The sequence below is a fragment of the Episyrphus balteatus genome, chromosome 3 (genome assembly GCF_945859705.1).
Source record: "Episyrphus balteatus chromosome 3, idEpiBalt1.1, whole genome shotgun sequence".
Classification (NCBI taxonomy): domain Eukaryota; kingdom Metazoa; phylum Arthropoda; class Insecta; order Diptera; family Syrphidae; genus Episyrphus; species Episyrphus balteatus.
In genome coordinates, this window is record NC_079136.1 from 97842288 (window position 1) to 97864812 (window position 22525).

Sequence of the window (22525 nt, forward strand, 5' to 3'; positions counted from 1 at the left end):
CGTTTCCGTTTTCAAATTCGAACGAATATTAGAACAGCCGTGATAGTCTGATGATTGGGCTAAATAAAACAAAGTTAAAAATAGGAATTAAATGCATTTAAAAAAAGTGAGCAACGTAACTTATTTATTGAATAATACCCAATTTTGTTTTAAATAGCACAAACGAAAGACTTGGCTTAAGAACAAGTAACGAGACACTTATTAATTGCTTAATATATGTTGGTATGTATAAATTTGTTGAGCATATTTAGGACGGAATGCATGGTTGCGCAAGTCTGACGTATGCAAAGTATTCATTTTGTTTTTCGTTATATGACTGTTTGTACACTTATCTTTATAAAAGCCCATAAATATGTCGCACTAGTATAACAATATTGTCGTAACTAAAAAAAAATTTCTCGTTGAATCAGCGAAAAACTGTTTATTCACAAACTGTTCCAAATTATAAAAAAAATAATTTCTTTACCAAGTTTCTTTTTAAAAATAATGCAATTAACTATTCAGCAATTATTTAAAATATTAGACAAATAAATATAATGTTATTGTGTAAAATATGATGTCAACTCAAGCAAAAAAAAAGTTTTGAGTTACAACCGTCTTGTAATACTAGTGCCATGTGTACTGTGGGTCACTGTGGTGTATGAGTAACTTTTTTGTATTGAAACATTTTAAACGGTTAATTCAAATGCTTATATTCTTGAGTTACTTATCAGAAGAGTTGATCTTTCAAATGTTTGGATTGGCCATTCAAAGTTGTGCGCATGGGAGAAGTACCTACCTAAATAAAAATAATTTCAAACTAAATTTTTGCACTTGTTTTCTTTTTTTAAATATTCTTTATTTTAAAGTTATCTCATTAATTTGAGACAAAACTTCTAAAAAAACTTTATCAATGGGCTTTACATGGTTTTCGTTGATTTAAACAACGCACAGCTCTTTAAACGAACCATGTTGACTTTTTTGGTGAGTCTTTAAATCAAATAAACAAACAAAAGAATTAAAGAAACAAGTCTTCAAAACAAAGTCTTTTATAAATCTGAATATTAACGGCCATATTATTTACTAGTTTAAAAATACATCTGGATGTAAAGAAATGTAAAATGTCAAAAATAAATCCAAATCCATAATATTCACTACATATATCCAATTTTTACTTGCGATATAGGTACTATACATATATCAAGTTATGCAATCGTACAAAAGAAAAAGTTGAGATATCATTTTTCCACGATATTACGATGGTAGAGAATGCCAAAAAAGTGGGTCCCGGAAGCCCGTCTGTCTGTGTGTCTGTCTGTCAGTCTGTCTGACTGTCTGTATAAGGAGCTACAGCCTAAACGGATAGACCGATTGACTTCAAACTTGATTTTGTTTAAAAAATTCAAATGTAAGTTTTAAGACAAGGTCTATCTTTCAATGAAAAAATTTTTTTTGGAAAATCATTATTAATGGTACCTGCCATAGAACCGTTTTTCTTAAATCCGATATTCTCCAAAACAGCTCATTTGATTTCAACGAAACTTTTTGTGAAGAAGCACTTAGGCCCAATTTATTGACTCTCCATTAAATTTAAATCGCCATTAAAAAAGGGAATTCTAAAATTTAAAACCAAATTCGTTTAATTCAGTCTCTTTTAAGGATTTTTTTGAAGTTTGGCATCATTAACTAATTGAGCATTAAATTTAAAAGTTGTTTTAGTTAAAACACCAAATTCGACCTTTTAAGAGGGATTTTTAGAGCAAATGGAGGTTTTAAGCAGGATTTCTATTTATTCACTCTCCATTAGCGTCAAATGTCATTTCATTTATTATTTTATTAAACAAAGTTTCAGTGACAGTTAATAATTAAAAATAAATAAAACATGCATGAATATGGAAAAATGGAATGGTGAAAATGGGTTCAATCAATTTCATAATACCAACGTTTGGTAATTGGTAATTTTGGCTTGCAGAACAAGTCGTTTTTGTGTTGTTCTAGTTCAAACGATAATGTACATTATAGGGATGAATTGCTTCAGGTTTTGGTCACTACTGGCTTGCGTTTTAGCTGCAAAATACTTACGGGCCATAATTTTTGTGTTTTTATATTGTTTATCCTTCAAATCTTCAAATTTAAATATATTTTATTTGACAAAATCGTAGCTTTTGACAGTTTAATTTTTCAAAAAGTTAAAAATCCCTGGGATATTTTTAATGGAGTTTTAAATTTAAAGTTTCCATTAAAAGTAAAGACATTAACTAAAGCAGAGTGAATTAAATGAATTTTTAATGATGGAAACTTAAAGACGTCATTAGATTAACAAAGCTTTTAACTAAAACGACAAATTTCAAAATTTAATGGAGGCTCAATAAATTGGCCCTTATATAACCCAAATATAAGCCAAAAATAAAATTTCAAAAAAAATTATTTTTGGATTAAAAAAAAAAATTGAAAAATTTTGTTTGAATAATAAAATTTTAATATTCCACTGTTGTTAGGCTGTTTTGGTCTAAATAAAGCAAACGCGAATAAAACCAAGTTCTATCCCATTATTTTCCCAACGTTTCGTAAGTATTTCTTACTTCATCATGGGTAATTTATTCAATTTAACAATTCAAAACATAATACATAATTTGTTTCCCTTCCGCTCCTATTGCATATGTTCCGGAGACGGCAAAACTCAAATATGACAATTAACACTTAATATCACAGCTGGGTATCAGGAACTTTAATTAACAACTTCACTGCCAACCGTTCTTCGAATATGAAAAAAAACTAGAAAAATAGATATTGTAAAATAAAACACAATTTCAAACACTTATACTGGAATGTTAAAAATTTATTGATATCATAAATAATTTTTTTTTTAATATTATTTTATTGCTCAACAATAATATAATATTTTTTTTTTCAACTATTTATATTTTTCTTTTTTTTTGAACAAGGATTATAAAATATATGTATAAATATATGAGTGAAATATAAAATAGAAACACACTTAATAAATATATATATTTTTATTTCAAAAATAAAAATCAAACGTTTCTTCTCCTATACAATTTTTCATTCTTGCTATTTTTTTTTTGCTTTTAGTTTATTTTCCTCCACATACCATACCAAATAATGATAAATTTAATTAAATTAAAAAAAATAAATTCTCTTTTTTTATGTTTGTTAAATATGTATGTACTTCATAAATTATATTGAATATTTTTAATGTGTTTTTTTTTTTTTTTTATTTGTTTTTATTGGTTTTATTGATTTCCATGTAACATGTGCATTATTATTACAGTAGTTGTAGTTTTGGTGCGTTAACTTGTAGTTGACATCTATAGATTCTAAAAAAAGCGTTAATTTTGAATGTCAGTGAATAGTTAATTTAAATTTTTTGTTTATCAATCAAATAAAGATGTAAGATTATTGATTGTTATTGGGTCAGAGTTTTTTTTATAAACAAACATTTTTTTTAACTTTTCACCAAGATCCAAAAAAGATTATTTTTTTTGTTATAATTTTGCTGTCATTTATTGGCAAATTTTTGATATGTGTTGTGATTTTTGTTATTTAGTTGTAATAGTTCTATGTCATCGCACGTTGTACTATGTATTTTGAAGAAACGTATTGTTGTTATAACTACATGTGGAATACATACATATATATGAAAAAAATTCCCACCATTAATAGTTAAATTTTTTTTTTCTTTTCTTAAAGTATATCTTTTTTTTTTGTTTTGTTTAAATATATAATATTGTGTATATTGTATAATTTACGTTTAATAAGATATGTATTCTTGATATGTATTTTATATGTTTTTTGACATGTATGTGATATGAAACTCCTTTTTAATTTAATTTTGCTGCTTCGCTCACGTTGGTACATAATAATAAGTAGTTTGCCCTTAATATATTTTTTATTTAATTTTTTTTTTAATTAAAATTTTAATGAAAACCTAAAACAAATTGCTACAAATAAGTAGCTAATTTTGTAAATGGCCGCATTATTGGTAAGATCTTAAGTCATTAATTTGCGGGGCAATGAGTGACTATACCAAAAGTGTGTTTTGTTGAAATAAAATGGCCATTTTTAATATGAAGTTATGTGATGAAACAATGAAAAATTGACTTCTTATATTCTTTCTATGAGATATTTTGTTTTTATCTTAGTAGGTCTACAATCTAATTTAAGGTACTTAACTCCATTATTTTTTGTTTTTGTTTCGTGTTTGTTTGGGTCTTAATCTAATTGTCAAATAATTTTGTTTCTTAACTTTGTAAGATTGTGAGATTAAGATCTATATTAAAAGAAAAAAAGAAAATAACAATTTTTTTATTCGAGACATCTATAAGCATTTATAAAAGTTTACATATTTATCAACAATTAATAATGTAGGAATAAACTGTTGAAAAAAAAACACACAATCAATTTTCTTATGATGTGCCAATCATTGTCCCTTTTAGATGTGAGGAATCTAATATATACTAATCTATAATGCGCGATCTCTACAAAAATGTTGATGATTTCTGTGCATCCCTGCGAATACTAAAATATATTTTATCATTTATTTCATTTCTACTATTAATTACATTATGCTTTTTTTTTTATTTAAATATTTTTGTGTATGTTTTTGTTTTAAAGTACACATATCACAACATTTACCAACAGCTTTTTAGCTGGAAAACTGAAAAATTATTTGAATGTAAACAAAATTAATGTGATGCGGTCCAATTTTGCTTTCCAAGGGATCGGAAAATGTCTACGAAAAGAGATCAGATTGATCTTCTTTTATAAGACTAAAATTTGTAGTGTGGCTTTTTGAATTTATTATATCAGAACGAATCAAGGATTTAATTGAAATTATAAAACAAAAAAATTACTCCTCGTTCTGACAAGCATAATGCAGATTGATCTGTTTCTAACATTACGTTTCTTTTAATCGTTATTGATAATTATTTCGATTTATCAAAGTAGATGTAATAATATGGATTTAGAAAGCTACATTTATAAATAGGTACACATTATATAGGTAAATAGTTTATATTGATACTATATTTTCTGTAAAGATTAAACCATGTTTCATTCATAAGATATGTGTATGATTAGTTATATTTTACTTTGTTTTTGCCAATAAAACATTTGGAGAGCCTTAAAGATATATTTTTAATATAGTTGTTATAGATGTCTATTATTTTTCAATTAGTGTTTGGCTTAAATACGAACAAAATAAAGATGAATACTTTCTTATGTTACGGATATATTTTAAGTTTCAACATTTTTTTTTTGTCTTTTTTTTTATTCATTGTTTTAACCGATCCTGCTTCCACATACTTATTTATACATATTTTTGTTTAATACAAGAAAATATATATATTTTGTCATTTTATTATGTTGCAATAAATAGTAGAGAGCAGATAGTTATTTTTTTTTTAAATATGTTTTATTATGTATTTTTATAGTTTTTGTTTTTTTTTTCTAAACTAACAACAAAATAATAATAATATAATAAAATAATGAACGTGAAAGAGAAAAAACTAAATTATAATTAAATAAATTGAGAACTTCGTTGATATTATTATGTTTGAGATAAAGTTAATAATTATAGCCATCCATGTATGGAGAGCCAAGATATGAATAAAAACTTGGGTTAATGGGTTGGGAATATGCATAATAAAATCCAGAAGCTGGATCTGGTGCTACTCAGTCTAAGAAACCGGTGTTGACAAGCTTTTCGAGGAAGAACTTCACATCGCCCAGTTCGGAATCTTTTATGCCGAGAGATTTTAACATTCCTAAATCACCGTTTTCGACAGCCATAAATACAGATCGCAGATGTTCTAAATCAGATCTGAAATTAGAAAAAGAAATATGATATAAATACATAAGTAGTCTTTAAGATTAGAATTTTAAGGAAATGGCTTCAAAATAAGTAGGTATCTTGAAACTGCAGGACGATAGTTGTAAAATTATTGTCTGTAAAAAAGACATGCATAAGTATTCTTAATGTTGATCATATATTTTCTAGTGTACGGTATGTTTTTGTGGGACGGAGCTGAATTCTTCATCGCGATTTTAAAATTTGCAGGAGTGATCCGGTCGTTTCTTGAAGAGATCATGGATTGGATAGCTCTGGTCCTCTGCAGTGCTGCTTCATAAGCTTTTTGTTAAGCTGGGTGTGCTGCCTTCATTCAGCAGACGAGGGATTTCTTTGTTGTGGCCTAAATGAAATATCAGAGGTAGCATCTCTGATGGTTCTCTATAGGTGGTTTCTGTCAGCGAAAAGCAAATGAATAGAAGAAATGAAGTTCAGTATTTTTCCTTGAGTCCCCTAAATCTTGAAGATCCGATAAATAGAACTCAAAATGTTGGTTATAAAGCAAAAAAAACTAATCGATTATTTTGTATAGATTTTTTTTTTTAATGTTTTTAAAGTTTGATTAATTTGGCAATTCGCTAAAACGATAGAGTCGAGTCTGTTAGCTAACCATTAAAAGCTCATTTTTATGAGTTCATGGATCAAATTTTCAAGACTGGGGTCTTTAAACCTCAGCGCGATTTATTCAAGCTCTGATGTGTATTCTGAAATTTGCTACTGCGAAATCTTAATAGTAGTTATATAGCACTAATCAGCTATTATACATACTAAAAATGCAAAAATAACAAAACTGTGTGAATTGCAGAAAATTAAAAAATAAAGTCACGTATTCTTAGCAAAGCTCATGAAAAGTCCATTAACCATGAATCATAAATAACTTAGTTTTGATCATTACTGAAACAAACAGAAAATTTCTATTAACAAGTACTTTATCCACACGAAATTCACACTGAACTAAGATTATTCAGACTTAAGTGACAGGTAAACCCATTAGCACATCGTTCTCAGTCACAAAATTTCCACACAAGCTTAGTGAATAAAACGACCCCAGGCTCTAGTTTTTCCACTTATATTATTTCACATCTTTATGAAACCATTTCTTTTTTGCAAACATAAAAGCTTAAACGTTTAGCAAAAATGTTCAACAACTATACATAAATGTTATGTGACGTGTATGTTCATTGTTCATCCTTTGTTGCTCACTCTCTATTTAATCTTAAGAGTTAATTATTTTTTCAAGGAAGACTTAACAACAAACAAGTGCCAAATACATGCCATACAATTTATCCTTTTACTTGTTGTATAGTATAGTCGTATACACTCCTACACTCAAATAAAATTAATTTCCTTTGCACATTGAAAATTCATGTCAAGAGGATATTATTATATCTCTGGTAGATAGAGGTACTAAGTTTTGGTTGATGTGTGTCTGTGCGGATATTATGTGTCGAGTGCTTATTCATTTAAACTATATATACAATATTTAAAAGGACCTACCTCATAAGATGTAAGGCAGCACCAAAGTCCTCAATAGTCTGCGATTCACTTAATGCAATAGCAACCTTTTCAACTCCTCCAAGCGGCGAAAGTGCATCTCGAGCCTTGCTTCCGAATAACTTTTCCAAGTAATTAGGACCATGAGATGCTATTAAGCTCTGCAAGAACGATGCTGTTTCCTCAACAGGTGGCCGTTTTGCTGCAATAAAGATACAAAAAAAAAAAAACACATTTTTAAGCACAAATCAATTAGTTAAGAACAAATTGCTAATGAAAAAAAAACGGAGATACTTTTTCGTAATTACATATTTTTTTACTAAAGGAAACTTAAGAGAAGAAATAATTAAAAACTAAAGTTAGGTAAACGTAATTCAATCTTTTTCCTTTTTAATTTGTGAAAACGTGCTGGGTTTAATAATTTAGTGTCCCGTTTGACCTTTTCTTCAGTAAATTGACACAGACCAAATTTATCCTTTGTTCAGCTACTTATAAGGTGGGTCAATTTGTTCTTCAATGTCCTCAAGAAGTTTATAGGAATACCTAATTGTACTTTTATTTATCTCAATGATTTACTGTTTTTTTTACAATAAAAAAAGTTTTTGACGTCGTCTGTCAAAAACAAAACTTTTTCTTGATTCAATAAACTGAAAGCAATAAATATCTTAATTGACCAGTGATTGACGGTTTAATTAAAAAAAGATATTAAGGGATATACCGAATAGATATGCTTTCCTTATTGTAGTATAGACTTAAGTTAATGAATTACCTACATTTATAAAATTTCATAGGTATATGTTAAAAATAAATGTCTACATATTAATTAGTAAAAACACAAACCATTTAATGTAATCAACAATTTTAACATGACTTTGATATCTTTTATTTATACCTCTAAAAGGAAAATATATTCATATGAATGTTTTAATTGCTTTATTTTCTGCTCAGATGTTCATATTTATTATTTCCTTTGAGCCACCATCACTGTAGACTTTAATATTAAAAAACCTCAAAGAAAGAAGTCTCAAAGTCCTTAGGTTGATCGTGTGAAGGAAACTCATTTAATTAAAAGTAAAAATCATCCTACAAAAATTGCTTACAACCAAGAAATAATTATTAAGTATGCAATTAAAACATTACATTATATAATATTATTTCAAAAACCGCATAAAACTCTCAACCCTTCCGGTGCGCAGAAAAGTAATGCTTTTAATCACGAATAACTCTATATAAAGAATAATGGCTACAAATTTGCTGAACTGAAAAATTAAGCTCAATATAAAATGACAGCTGTTAATGGAAAACCTTTTAGAAATGATTTATTGGCAATTTGCATATTTTTTGTGAGATAATTGATAACTCTAAAAATTGATTTTTTTAGCTCAGACATTTAAACACTAAAAAGTTTTCCAACGCAAGTAAAAAAAATAGAATTCTTGAGCTGATGTATTACATATTAATATATTATTGTTAATTTATGCCTGATTTACAATAATGTGAGACGATGAGACGAGAGCGAGACGAGATTTTTTCTTGGTCATTTAAATCGTAAGCCATTCGGTAATGTTACGATTTTTTTTGGGTAGGTAATTGTTTATTTTTGACAGCATACACCTAGAAGAATGTGTGTGAAAAGAAGGAAATTATTTGGCCAAACATCGAAAACTGCATATCAATTTTAGTCTTGCAACGCTCTCGTCTCGTCGTCTCGCAATATTGTAGACGGAGAAACATTACAGGAAGAGTACAAGAATTTATTTTTCAACCAAAAATTTATGGTTTTAATAAAAGAGTGACAGTCTGTTGCCCTAACCATTAGGCCTTAGGTGAATTTCGAGAGTGCGAAAAATCAGGGTAACGATATTCAGCCAATGCTCTATCGAATGAGCAAAAAAAATTTGGGGGTGGTACAAACTGCTGGGTCAAATTATTTTCTTGGTACAGTAAAAGCCACTTAAGTGCTTACCTACTTACCTCCCGATTAGCCGGGAGAACAAAAATATTAAAAATCCAAAAATTTACGTACAATCCAGTGCTATAACTTTTCTTAAAGTTAGTAATTTATTCTTTATTTTATTTTTTGTAATCAAATTGTTTCATTTAGCCCTGATTTTTCAATCGTCGTCAGTTAGATTATAAGAAGAATAAACATAAATTAAAAAAAACTTTTATTCCTAGAAATAAGCTCTAACTGAGGTTTATCGGACTATTGAAAAATTTTTGTGTGTAACGTAATTTTTGAAAGAAGAAACAAAATTAAAACCTCAACAAAATAGTGATAATAGGTGAAATTTATTGCTTCTGATCCATTACCTATGATTTTCCTCTTTTAATCTTGGTATTAAGCAAACAGCTTTACCAGATCCACTTGACCTTTAATACGCTTTCAGACTAATTATTGAAATTAACCACTATCCAATAAATAATTTTGACATATTACATTTACATTTTGAAATATTAATAAAACGCTAACAATAAATAATTACAAAATTAAACATACCACACAACTTGTAAAATACTCTTCCATTAAATGTTTTGCCCAAACAAAAAACTTTTATTCCTAGAAATAAGCTCTAACTGAGGTTTATCGGACTATTGAAAAATTGGCCCTAAATAGTTTTTGAGAAATTAAGTTTTAAAGATGAAATTTGGAAAAAAAAAATGTTTTCGTTTTTTAAAATTTGCAATATTATAGACATATTTAAACCATTATTTAATGACCTGGTAGTTTTTAGTCAAACACTAAGACTTCATTCTAATAAATATTAAAGTTCCTAAGAATAAAAAAAAATAAAATGCACGACTGGGGTCGCACGTACTTGCTCTTGCAGCTCAAAGCACTTTTATGTTAGTCTACTTGTAGATTTTAAAAGCTGGATCTATATTTAAAAAAAAATTGATATTGGGGAAGAGCCGACATTTAGGGCAAAATTATGTTAAATGAAAAAAAATTTTTTTTGTTATTTGACTTTTTTGAGAAAAAATAAAAATGCAGTTTTATTGCCACTGCTTTAAATATTACGTATACAAAGTTTAATTAAAATCGTTAGAGCCGTTTTCGAGAAATTCGTAATATCGTATTTTTTTGTATGGGAGGTATACGTTCTAAACGAGATATAAAAAAACAAAAAAAAAACCAACTTTCAGAATTCCATAAAAATCATCTGTACCAAATTTGAAGAAAATCCATCCACCCGTTTAGGCTGTGGAAATGTGTACAGATGGACGCACAACCGCACAGACGCACAGACGCACAGACGCACAGACGCACAGACGTACAGACGCACGGACGGAATTGAGAGACCCACTTTTTTGGAATTCTCCATCATCGTAATGTTGGTTTTAATTAAAACCTCAATTTTTTTTTTCGACACGAAACCAATACTTGCCCTATTGAGCAAGTAAAAATGAAACATGCTTTTTTTCCGGGAAACCCAGTTTTTTTTTTTATTTGCATTAAAATATTTTTATATCTCAAAAACATTGTGTTCAAATTGTAGGTCTATTGGAGCCAAATTGACCAAGTTATGAGTATTTTAATACTTCGCTTACGAACGTTTTAGTCCAGAGTTCAAAACTTTAAATCGTTCTCCCCACAACTAATGTTTTCAAAACCGGTGCCCCTCTTTTGAAATTCAGAACAATATTTCCTTACATATTTTTAAAGGTATTCCTGGAGAAATTTTCTCAATAATATAATATGTATTTATAAAAATCTATAAGTAAGGGTCGTGTTTGAGGAGTTTTTTTTTAAAGGGGTCTTTATTTTCGGGGGTGCAATCTTGGGCAAACTCTTGAAATGCAAGATTGTTCTACATATCCGGCAGTTCAACAATATATAGGTTATGTAATGTTGTGGCGTGTTGCTCTATTTTAAAAACACTTATATATATATACATATACAATTAAATTTTTTTATTAACCAAAATCACTTTGAGGTTTAAAAAAAAAAAACACATAGAAAATCCACTTTTTTTTAAATCGAAAAAAATCGTGTTTACTCAAGAAATAGTCGTTTATTTATTTGTGAGGTGGAGGTTTTCATGAGAAAGGGATGCAACAAACAATAAAATTCGCATTTCCACCCAGAAATAGACAAAAGTTTAACTCAAGTTCTTTCTGTTATTATTCATATATTTTAACAACTCTTATAATTTGATTTGCTTTAAGTATGAACTAGTTCTGGGGGGCACGTGCCCCGTGCCCCCCCTGGATCCGCCGTTGCACGACACTCTTGTTGAAGAAGTTATCACTTGTACTGTTCTTTTAATAAGAATAAAATAAACTAGTGGAACATAAATTAAGGGATACAAAAAATTCCAAACTTTTTGATGTTTTTCAAGTGATCATATTTCCCCTAAAAATGGTAGTACTGGAATTTTAAAAAGAAGATTTCAGAGCTCAAACTTTCTAGCTTTGAGATTTGTACCGACAGAATACCGACTTTTTTTTTAAATATTATCTGCTTTTTTGTTTTGAGCTAACAATTTTTGTGTGTAACGTAATTTTTGAAAGAAGAAACAAAATTAAAACCTCAACAAAATAGTGATAATAGGTGAAATTTATTGCTTCTGATCCATTACCTATGATTTTCCTCTTTTTATCTTGGTAGGTATTAAGCAAACAGCTTTACCAGATCCACTTGACCTTTAATACGCTTTCAGACTAATTATTGAAATTAACCATTATCCAATAAATAATTTTGACATATTACATTTACATTTTGAAATATTAATAAAACGCTAACAATAAATAATTACAAAATTAAACATACCACACAACTTGTAAAATACTCTTCCATTAAATGTTTTGCCCAAACACCACATATCTCACTTGTAAAAATGATATTGCATAGTTTAATATTTTTTTTCAAATCAATCATCAACCCAAATCGGCTATTTACACCAAACACTAAAAAAAAGCAAGTATACATAACGTGTGCCCAAATAGAATTAAATTTCACTGTGCATTTCTATAAATACAAAACCCTAAGGGAATAACTGTTTTTGTTATTTTGTAGCTCCTGTAACAAACACTATTTAAGGATTAGATGTATGGCATTCAAAAAACATTTAACACGGAAATTGAGATAAAATCAATGGAAAAAGCCATTTAAGCATTAAAAATTTATCAAATCATGGAATAAACAAAATTTAATTTTATTTTATGTATCCACTCAATCGCATTTAAATTTTATTTGATTTATGCGGATAGGGTCCAATATACACCTGTCGTTCTCCCAAGTGTAACAAAAAAAAAAAAAAACCACAACTATGAATTTTTGTGGTCAACACTTTACGGGTCACGAAATGAGCATTAACAAAAGGATCTCAATTTACAAAATCGTGTCCGTTTATTTAAGTTTTTTTTGTTGTTTACTTTCTAAATGTTTATTATATCCTTAAAGTTATGACATCTCTATTAAAACAAAAAACTGTTGGTACCTAATTTAGGTAGAAAAAAATAAGTATTAAACGCAAATAGTTAGTTGTCGAAAATTACGACTTATGCACAGGCAAACATTTTTCTTCGGTTTCTATGTTTGGTTTTTTGTGTGGTACGAGTTATAAGCGAAATGCCGGTTTTCGGTTTGTTAAGCGTAATAATCTGAGCAATTTATATTAGTCACGCAGATTGTAATTATAAGGCGATATGCCTCAATCGCGTGAGAACTTAACTTTTGTTAAATCATAGTTCATTTTGGTGTTGTTGTTTTTTTTGTTCCTATTAAATTTTTTTGCAGACTGGGCCAAGGTCTTCGGTATATTAGATGGACCCGTCCATAGTCAATCGGGCATTTTAAATGTTTAAGCATTTATTAAAGATTATTTGACTTTTTTTTGCGATAAAAATGTTATTTGATTAAGTTATGGAATTGTTAAAATCAATATCGAGATTTCAATCAAACATGACATTTAGATGGTTATGAAATGAAATTGTGTCACCTTTGGTAATATGCTATTATACTTATTTTAAGCGTGCATGTGGGTTAATTAACTTTAATATTTTTACCCATCTATGTACAATGTACATATGTGTATGTGTAGCAACACTACCTTTAATTTAATATATAAAAAGTGAAAATAACCCGATCTGTTTGGGAGCTAGAGCTAATTTTCTTCGAAAAACAGTGAAAAAACAGAGATTTTTGATACTTTGAGCGAGTGTCGGCACCATTTAGAGTTATCCAATCGAGCTGAAATTTTGGCTATCTAAAAATCTGCAAAGGCGGAACATTTTATGGGGTTCCCCCGACCAAATTTCGAAAATCGATTTCTTGCGGTCACTCTAATGTACATATATCATGGTTTTAAGTGTTTTAACGTTTCAAGGTTTTATTACGCTGATAAGTAGTAAAGATGAAACAAGATGATTCTTTACCATACCACTTAAATTGAAAAAAAGCTTTGTAACTCACAGAAAAACAAGCGACAGATTGTCTCATTCGCAATTTGTCACGTTTTATCTCATAAGTCAAATTTGACTTCTATCATTGATGCCATTATTTGTCTTTCTTTTGTTGTATTTGAATTGATAATGGATATTGATTGAAGGGAGATTATCGAACTTAAACCAAGACAAAAAAAAAATAACTCTCGTGGCTAGATAAATCTAAAAGTTATCAATTACATAAAGCCATTTTAAATTTTGTTGTTAGGCTTATCTAGATGAATGTATTGGTATGAATTTACATGTGTATACGTATATCCAGGTTTAACATTTGAGTTCTGAAAAATATATTCGCTCACTTGAAAGTTATAAAAAATACTTAACAAAAGCGGAAATCTAAGGTAACGGAAGAGTGAATTGCTAATAATATGCATTAGCCATGAAAAAATAAAAATGAAAACTTTTAAAAGAAGAAAAAAATTGCAATTTGTAATATATGCATGTTCCAATTAAAAACCACTCTGTTTTTGTTTAACTGTAACCTTTTGCTCTTGTTATGTACATATAATAAATTTCTCTGATATTTTGTTTGTAATTTTGTTGTTTTTATGATTTCATTTTTTTTTTTGTTATTTTCATGTGATGTTTTGATGACGAAATTGGTTTATTTCATGCCTTTTTTATGATGATATTTTTTTTTTCTTATAAAAAAAACTGGTATGTTGACTTTTTTTATATCTCTGATGTTTTTAAAACAAAACCAAATAAGAAATAAAACTGTCTTATTTTTCTAATTAAGTGTTTAGCACTGCAGCCACTTAAGGTTCAGTTGCAAAGTTTTCAAAATATAAATTTAAGGAAAGTAAAGTCAACTGAAGTAAACAAAACTCAGTTTTTGGTAAAGTTAATTTATTTAATTTGAAGTACCTACCTATAAAAAAGGAACATGCGATCGGGGTGATTTGAATTTGAAATATTCTGCGTACTGACCGATCACGCTTGCACAATTCCAATTTGTTACATGATAACATTTGCTCCGTTTGGGTTCTTTTTGGACAAAAATATGAAGTCAAATTTTAAAGAGCGGGGATGAAATTCTCTCAGAGAGAGAGAGAGAGCGAGAGAGAGAAAAGTTGTCCAAAAGTACCCCAACACTTTTCAGACAATAAATGACAACCTTCTTAAGTAAACAAAACAAATTTTGTTTATTAATTGAAAACTTTTGATAAATCAAAATTATTGAGGCTTGAATAAGGCATTTAGCGTTTTAAAAATTATAGTGTCACATAAAATTATATTTATTTTGTCTGCATTGTGACTTGTGAGCAGATCGTCGTAGTTTTCTAATAGTAATACCACGATATACGATACGTGTTTCCCAACTCATTCGACTTGAGTCGAACCTTCGACTCGCGAGTCATAATATGGCCCTAAATAATAATAAAATAAACAGAGAAAAATATGACCCGCTAAAAACTAACAGATTGCCATATTGTTTTACAGTCCATACATTTCATAAGGAAATCTTATTAAAAACAACGATTAATAAGGTTTTTTTAAGGAGATTTCTTATTATTTTTATAGAGAAAATCTTATTAAAATTTGACTGAAAAGTTGATTTTTTTTGCAACTTAGCACTAGAAAAAAAATCGCGATCAATATTTTCATGGCAGGTTGGTTCAGGTGGTAAGGTGGGCGACTAATGATTTGAAGTCTCCAGTTCGATTCCCAGCCTGGTCATCGTTTTTTTTATTTTTTTGCAGATTTTAAAACAATAAGGAAAACCCGATTGTTTTAATAAGGTTTCCTTCTTGGATGAAAACCATAGAGAAATCTTATTGTTTTTGTTCTATTTTAAGTGGTCTATTTTTCTCTGTGTAGGTACATAGTTTCACTAAAAATTATGAATATTTTTCATCTTAACAAATGCTTGTTAAGAAATGGTTTTAAACTCAATTATTGTCCGAAAATATTTCTTGGACTGAAATTCGTATGAAGGTGAAGTTGTTGATTCTCTCACGAGCTCTCTCTTTTGTGGAAAAACTTCACAGTTCCAGAGTACCCAAGCAAGAATTGGGTTAAAAATGTTGAAAAAAGTATAAATTTTTCGGTTTTAGGCAGTTGGTACCCAAAAATCAATGAGCTAAAGTTTCTGAGAGTTTCTTGCTTTATGATTAAAATTACAGAACAATTAGGTTAATAATGCTTATTAAGCTGAAAGGATGATTTACTTTACGTACTTTCGAATTAGACAAATGTTCAGTCGCCAAACAGGCTTCAGTTTCGTGGGAAAAGAGAATTCCTGCTCTGGCTTTCCACGCACGCGTTTTTAACACTTTATCTTGCTATAGGTAAGTTTTGTTCGTACTGAAACATAAACTTGACCTATCCAATCTTAATATGATAGTTCAAAGGGTGTTTGTTTAGGTTTTGGCCATTTGATTAGGATACTATGTATGATAGTGTATCAAACCAGTAGTCTATCGAAAAGGATATCCTTAGTGCTGGTAAGTTCTGATATTAAATGGAACATATGGAGGTCAAAAGTGTTGTTAAAAGTTCACTTGAAATACACACAACTGTGGTCAAAGCTAAATCTATTTTATGAGAATCTGTGGATAGGTTGCCCTCTGGGTTATATCAGCAGTTGAAAAGGACTCTCTCTCTCGTATGCATTATCCAAAACATGCATACATATATGTATGTGAGTAGTGAGTAAGGATTAAAATATGTTCTGTTCTCATTCCTAAATCAATTATTTGAATCTCTTGGGGAATGCACAAAGATAAAACTAAAGTACGTCCAAACGTTTTCCATATAAAACATAGGTATGTCCTGCATGCAACTACAGAGTGGTACTCGCATACTATTTGTTCTTCTAGTAGTAATTTGTTATGAGCTTTTATTGTGGTTTATTTGTGCAAAACAAAACAATAGAAAACGTCCAATGCTACAGTAACACAATATATTCAAACACAACAAATTGTACGCCTTCTCTGATAGAACAGAGGAGCGTTGTTAAAATTTATTATCCTTTTGTGTAACATTGTGTACCTTTACCTATCTGAGTAAAAATATAGATAAAATCCAAACAAAACAACAACAAAAACAAATCAATATTTTAACAAAGTTTACCTGCTGTACAGAGTCGCATATCCTCGTCGTACCCATCCGAGCAATCAGGGGCGCCATCACATAAATACTGTATTGAAATGCAATTGCCATCGCCAGGACATTTGAACGGCTCGTACGGATGGCATGCGTCTAAAAAGAGAACAAGAACAAAAACAAAAAATGAAAAACAGCAAAATTTAATTAAAGCAAATTGCACGTTCAAATTATATTTATTTATTGAAACGAAACGGTTGCGCCTACAAAATTAGTCATCATAAATCCATCTACTACCTATGTACATACATAGTTGGCATTAATGGAAGTTGGTAAACTTGAAATTTGATTTGACTTTGATCTAGAATTTAATTATTTATGTAAGAGGCGTTAACGGCCTAATGAGACCCTTTGCCAATACAATCCTTCCGCCCCCATGAACTAGTTTAAAATAATGAGTTCGAGGACATTTTATAATGGGATATGAAAAAAAAAAAAAAAAACAGAAGGGAGTGGAGAATAATAATTCATTTAATAACGGAAGTCATGATGTTTCATGTTTGAAAGACTTTTTGTTTCTCTTTGTTTACTATTTTATGAGTTATTTTTTGTATTGTTTTAAGCAACAAGTTCTTGGAAATAATCGATTTTACGTTGTATGTCATTTTTCTTTGTACAGTTTTCAATTTAAAAAAATAAATAAATGATTTCTTTTATATGTTTCATGTGTAAATTTTATTTTTATGGGAATCATAAATTTGAATTTTATTTGATTGGTACCTATGTATGTTTATTTGGTCAACAGATAATAGTAAATTTTTGGAAATGGAAGTTCTTATAACTGAAATGTTATTATTATTATTATTACAAATTCTTTATTTGATCAAAACTCGAAATACATTTGAAAAATTATATAAGAACATTAGCATGGCAAAAAATATATTTGCCGTCTGCCTGAAAATTGACATTTATCGAGAATAAAAAAAGAAAGTTTAAGATTAGATATAAAATTTATAAATAGATTATGTAGACAATTGAATAAAAAGATTGAATTTAAATAAATAATAAAAATTTAAATTTACTCTAAAAAACTGTTTCGGTAATCTAAGGCATGATCAATAAAATTGTAAAGGTCCTTCCAACCCCACTCTCCGTTTAAAATTTGTTTCGCTTCCTGGTGATTGAGAAAGCTTTTGGAAAAATAAAGTCTTCGAAGTTCTTGTAGCATTGGACAAACGGCTAAGAAGTGGTTGACATCTTCGATTTCATTTCGATTGCAGAGGTTACACCTGGGATTATCATTTCTGTGAGGTTTGTAATTAAGATTTAGCATCTCAGTTCTTGCTTTAAACAAAGTACCTATTTGATTTGCAGAGAGATTACTATTAAAATAATTGTTTACGAACAAAGTGTGATTAAGTTGCTTATAGACCAATCTGCTTGGAGAGGTTCTAGCCCTATTCAAGAAATTGAGATACAATGAATCATCAACCAATGCAATACATTCATAAAACCTACCTTTCCAATTAGCAAGAGTAGTTGTACTTAGGTTTAGATTAAATCCGTGTGCATTTGCTATTTCATACCATTCTTTAAACGGTGATAAATTCCTTCGGAATGCGAAATCCATCATTTGCTTATGAAGATTTTCATTTGACCTTTGCATTACTTTTACTATATAATCGGCATTAAATTTAAGATTTTTTAGAAAAATCGGAGGGATACCTGATTCCACATGTATAGCGTAAGTTGGTGTATAATTTGGAAGTTTGAATATACGTTTAAAAAAGAAGCGCTGCACTACCTCAAATTCATCGAGATCTTGGTAACCAAAAACTTGACTGGCATAGCATAAGCATGAGTTTATAGTGGCTTCAAAAACTCTAAATTTTGCTGAGATGCCTATGTACTTATTGCAGAAGATTTTGTTCCATATAAGGTTTATTGCAGTTTTTGCCGACAAGCATTTTTCCTTAACATGGGGCCGGAAATCGAGATTGCTACAAAATAGAACACCTAAATACTTGAATTGGTTAACCACCTCTATAGGTTCACGATCCAATGACCATGCTTCTAGCGGGTTTCTCCTTCGACGGGTGCTTTCAAAAATCATAATTTTTGATTTTGAGGTGTTTATAATCAGGTCCCATTTATCACAAAAGTTTTTAAGTCTATTAATTTGTAATTGTAATGTGGTGGGGTTATCCGCCAAAACAACAAGGTCATCCGCATAAAGTAGTACCTTAATAAGTAGACTTCCGAACCTAACACCCCCAGGAAGATCACGGGAGATATCGTCAATGAAAAGGGCGAACATAATCGGGCTTAAGGGGCAACCTTGGGGCACACCGCAATCAGTGTTAAAGAAGCTGGATGTGGAGCTCCCGTTTGACACAGTAGCGCAAGTATTAGTGAGGAGAAGTTTATAGAGTCTTAAAAATTTCGTCGATATACCTAAATTTGATAATTTATAAATAAGTGAATTCCGGTTGATAGTATCAAATGCTGCCCTAAAATCAATGAAAAATACATAAAGTTTTTGTTTGTTATCGATGAAACGTTTTGCTATGTTGGAGAGTGCGAAGATTTGATCCACAGTTGAAAGACCAGAACGAAAACCAGCTTGGAAAGTGCTTAGCAATTTGTTTTCTTCTACCCACTTCATAAGCCTGCAGTATAGAATTTGAGTAAATATTTTTCTCAAACAAGGAAGAATCGAAATGCCCCTATAGTTTGCTGGTGAGCTTGGATCTCCTTTTTTAAAAATTGGACAAATTTGTGACATCAAAAATGACTGAGGTATTTCTTCTTTTTCAAGAAGCTTATTAAACTGAAATGTGTGAATTATAACTGAAATGTGTGAACGTCTTTGTATATTCAAAAGTCTGTCTTATACACACAAAAATAATAAAATGTGAAATCAACATGAAGAACTGTTGTTTTTATAATATCGTTTTTTAAGTTTTTTTTTAATATATAATTATATTAATTTATGATTTACAAAATAATGCAGAAAAAACACCAGTATTCAGTTAGCCTCAGAAATGGAACAGTACAAAAAGGAAGTAGGAAGTACATAATTATCTCCAAGTTTCTACTTTCTAATAAAACTGACTTTTTTTTTGGTGCAAAAATTTGATGAGCTTTAATTTTGTGGAAATTGAAAAACCAAGAAGGAAAACCTTTAACACCTGAAGAGCAGCCTAAAGCTGAATGTCCTGATTTCGGGGCTTTGAGTATGTTATATCTTGAGGTGACCTCAATTTAAGACAATAACCCAGGCTACACGATTTATTGCATTTATTTTATAATTTAGGCAAGTGCATAAGATCCAGACTTTCAATACCAAAATTAGTAAAACAAATCCATAGCAGGGAAGAAATATGACCAAAATATGAAGTGTTTAAATCAATAATGGTTTAATTTTTTAATTACATTTGATGTCTGTTGCCGGAATTCAACCAACACGGTCCTTTGAAAAGGAAAACACATTTTGTAACAAAGGTTGATTTAACTTTTAACGCAACCCGATTTGACCTTTAGCATTTTATATCATAACTGGTATGAGTATTATTTATAGAACCCTTTAAAATGGTTTTGTTTAAATTGGTATCTTTTCTCTTTATGCCTTTGATTACAAAACATTTAATTACAATTTACATATATTTCTCTTGCCTCAAGATATAAACCAACAAAATAATATAGATAATGAGTGTTTTGTGTACTATTACACTTTTCTTAAGGGATTAAATGTCAAATCGGCTATCACATTGAACCATTAAGTTTAATTTATATTCAGTATACAGTTCGGGAGTTTTCTCCATTTTATCATGGACATCAATGGAGATGTAAAAGGACTTTCTTTCCAACAAGATGGTACCTACTCCAAATCCACCCTCCTTATTTACTACCATCAAAAACATCGCTTCATTAAAAAAACGATTTGGCAATAGAATCATTTCAAGAAATGGACCTGCCAATTGCCCTTTGAATTACTTTTTGTATTGCTTTGTCAAGCTGCTTGTTAGTTCATGCTGATAAATCGGCAACTTAAAAGGTATTGACATTTTTGAGTTTAAAGCAAAAAATAATTGTTCGAGTATGGATTTTTGAAATGAAAAATGGCATTTTATAGTTTTGGAATATTAGTAATAACGAAAACTACAGCTTTTCCTCTCCGAACAATCGAGGTGTCAAAGTGCTTTGTGCATCTCATTGAGGTAGAAGATGATATTGGTGTAAAATTTTCAAAATCCAGATGTTATATTAAGGCTGGGCAGTTCTTTTCATTCGGCTTTGCAGACTGTTTTTCAGATTAGCAGCGATAAACGCAAGTATTTTGTTGTCATGTTTTTTGTGTTTTGTATACGAGTTAAGGAATTTATGAGAAGATACAGTTTAAAGGTCTGCAAAGCTGAACAAATTTCAGAGTGTTCTATTGAAACTCAAGATCTATATTTAAAGAAAATATTTGTATTCAAAATCATTTGATCGATTTTTTTTGTTTATTTGGATTTCAGTGACAAAAATAAAGGGTGTTAAGTACATGAAATTGTATATGAGTGTCCAAGCTGTTAGAACCTCATATTAACCATCAAAATCCTTTATTTTTCGTGCTTACAAAGTTCACAAATATCTCGGTCTCTTAAAGGAGATATGATGAAAACCGTGTCAAAAATACTTGAAAAGTTAATATTTTTTAATTTTGCTGACCTGTTATTATCTTAGAAATTTGCCTGGATGGGAAAATTTAATTAAGTAAATCTACTGTCTAACAATTTTTTCAATGATCCTAAGTTGAATTTTGAAAAATATTAGCCGTGTTTTATTGGTAACTCAGTACTCAGCTCAATAAAAATTTCGTACGGAAAACAACAACAAATGATTACTAAGGATAAACAAAAGTTTCTTTCTGTAGTCTTTTGATTACTTTTTCCCAGAAAAAAAAAATTCGGTTTTAAACAATCTACTAAACAATATAACAAAAAAAAATAAATCAAAAAATTCATTTTCTAAAAAGAAGAAGAAAAAAACAAAAAACCATAAATATTTTTAAAAAATCCCTCCATTTAACTCTTAATCAAAATTAATCGATATCAATTTATTTTTAAATAATTTATTTAACATATAATTCCCCAAAATCAACGTAAAACTGTGCCCCCATTGCAAAAGTCAATAACAAAACAAAAGTTAATAACAAATACAATATTTTTACAAAGTTGGTTTTACTTTACTTAAATTTAAGCATAGTGCTATTGCTATCAAAATATTGATTCAGTATTAAAAAAAACTTTTTTATTAGGTTCAGAAATCGCTTACATACCGGTGGTCAAAAATTTGATCAGAAATACAGAAAACACGAAAACACTTGGTACTCAAGTTAATGAAAGACTGCGAAATTTCACAAAGTTTCTATAAATCAAACTAAGCTTCTTTCTTCATCCAAACTATTCTTTATTAAGGGCACGATCATACCGAAAAGCGCAAAGTCAAATGTGCCCCGGTGTCAAATTTATCACCGCTTACCCTAACTAAGGTATCATTTATTTGCACCATTTTTTGTTGTCTTTAAATTACCTAAAACGTACTACCCGCTGAAAGAAAACTAATATAACTACGATTCTTGTAATAATACTGGACAAATAAATCTTTCAAAACACTTGGTATAAGTTTCGCATCTTTAAC

General features: G+C 29.4%; 1 protein-coding gene across 1 annotated transcript in view; it reads right to left on the minus strand.

Annotated features, from left to right (window-relative positions):
• Positions 1-3175: 3175 nt before the first annotated feature.
• The window catches only part of LOC129916947 (IDLSRF-like peptide), a 116982-nt gene continuing 97632 nt past the window's right edge, over positions 3176-22525 (minus strand). The window contains exons 3-5 of the mRNA XM_055997210.1: positions 16868-16996; positions 7346-7544; positions 3176-5821 (exon numbers count right to left, since the gene is read on the minus strand). Of these exons, the coding sequence (XP_055853185.1) occupies positions 5674-5821; positions 7346-7544; positions 16868-16996 (476 nt within the window). The 3' untranslated portion in view covers positions 3176-5673. The remainder of the gene's footprint in view (positions 5822-7345; positions 7545-16867; positions 16997-22525) is intronic.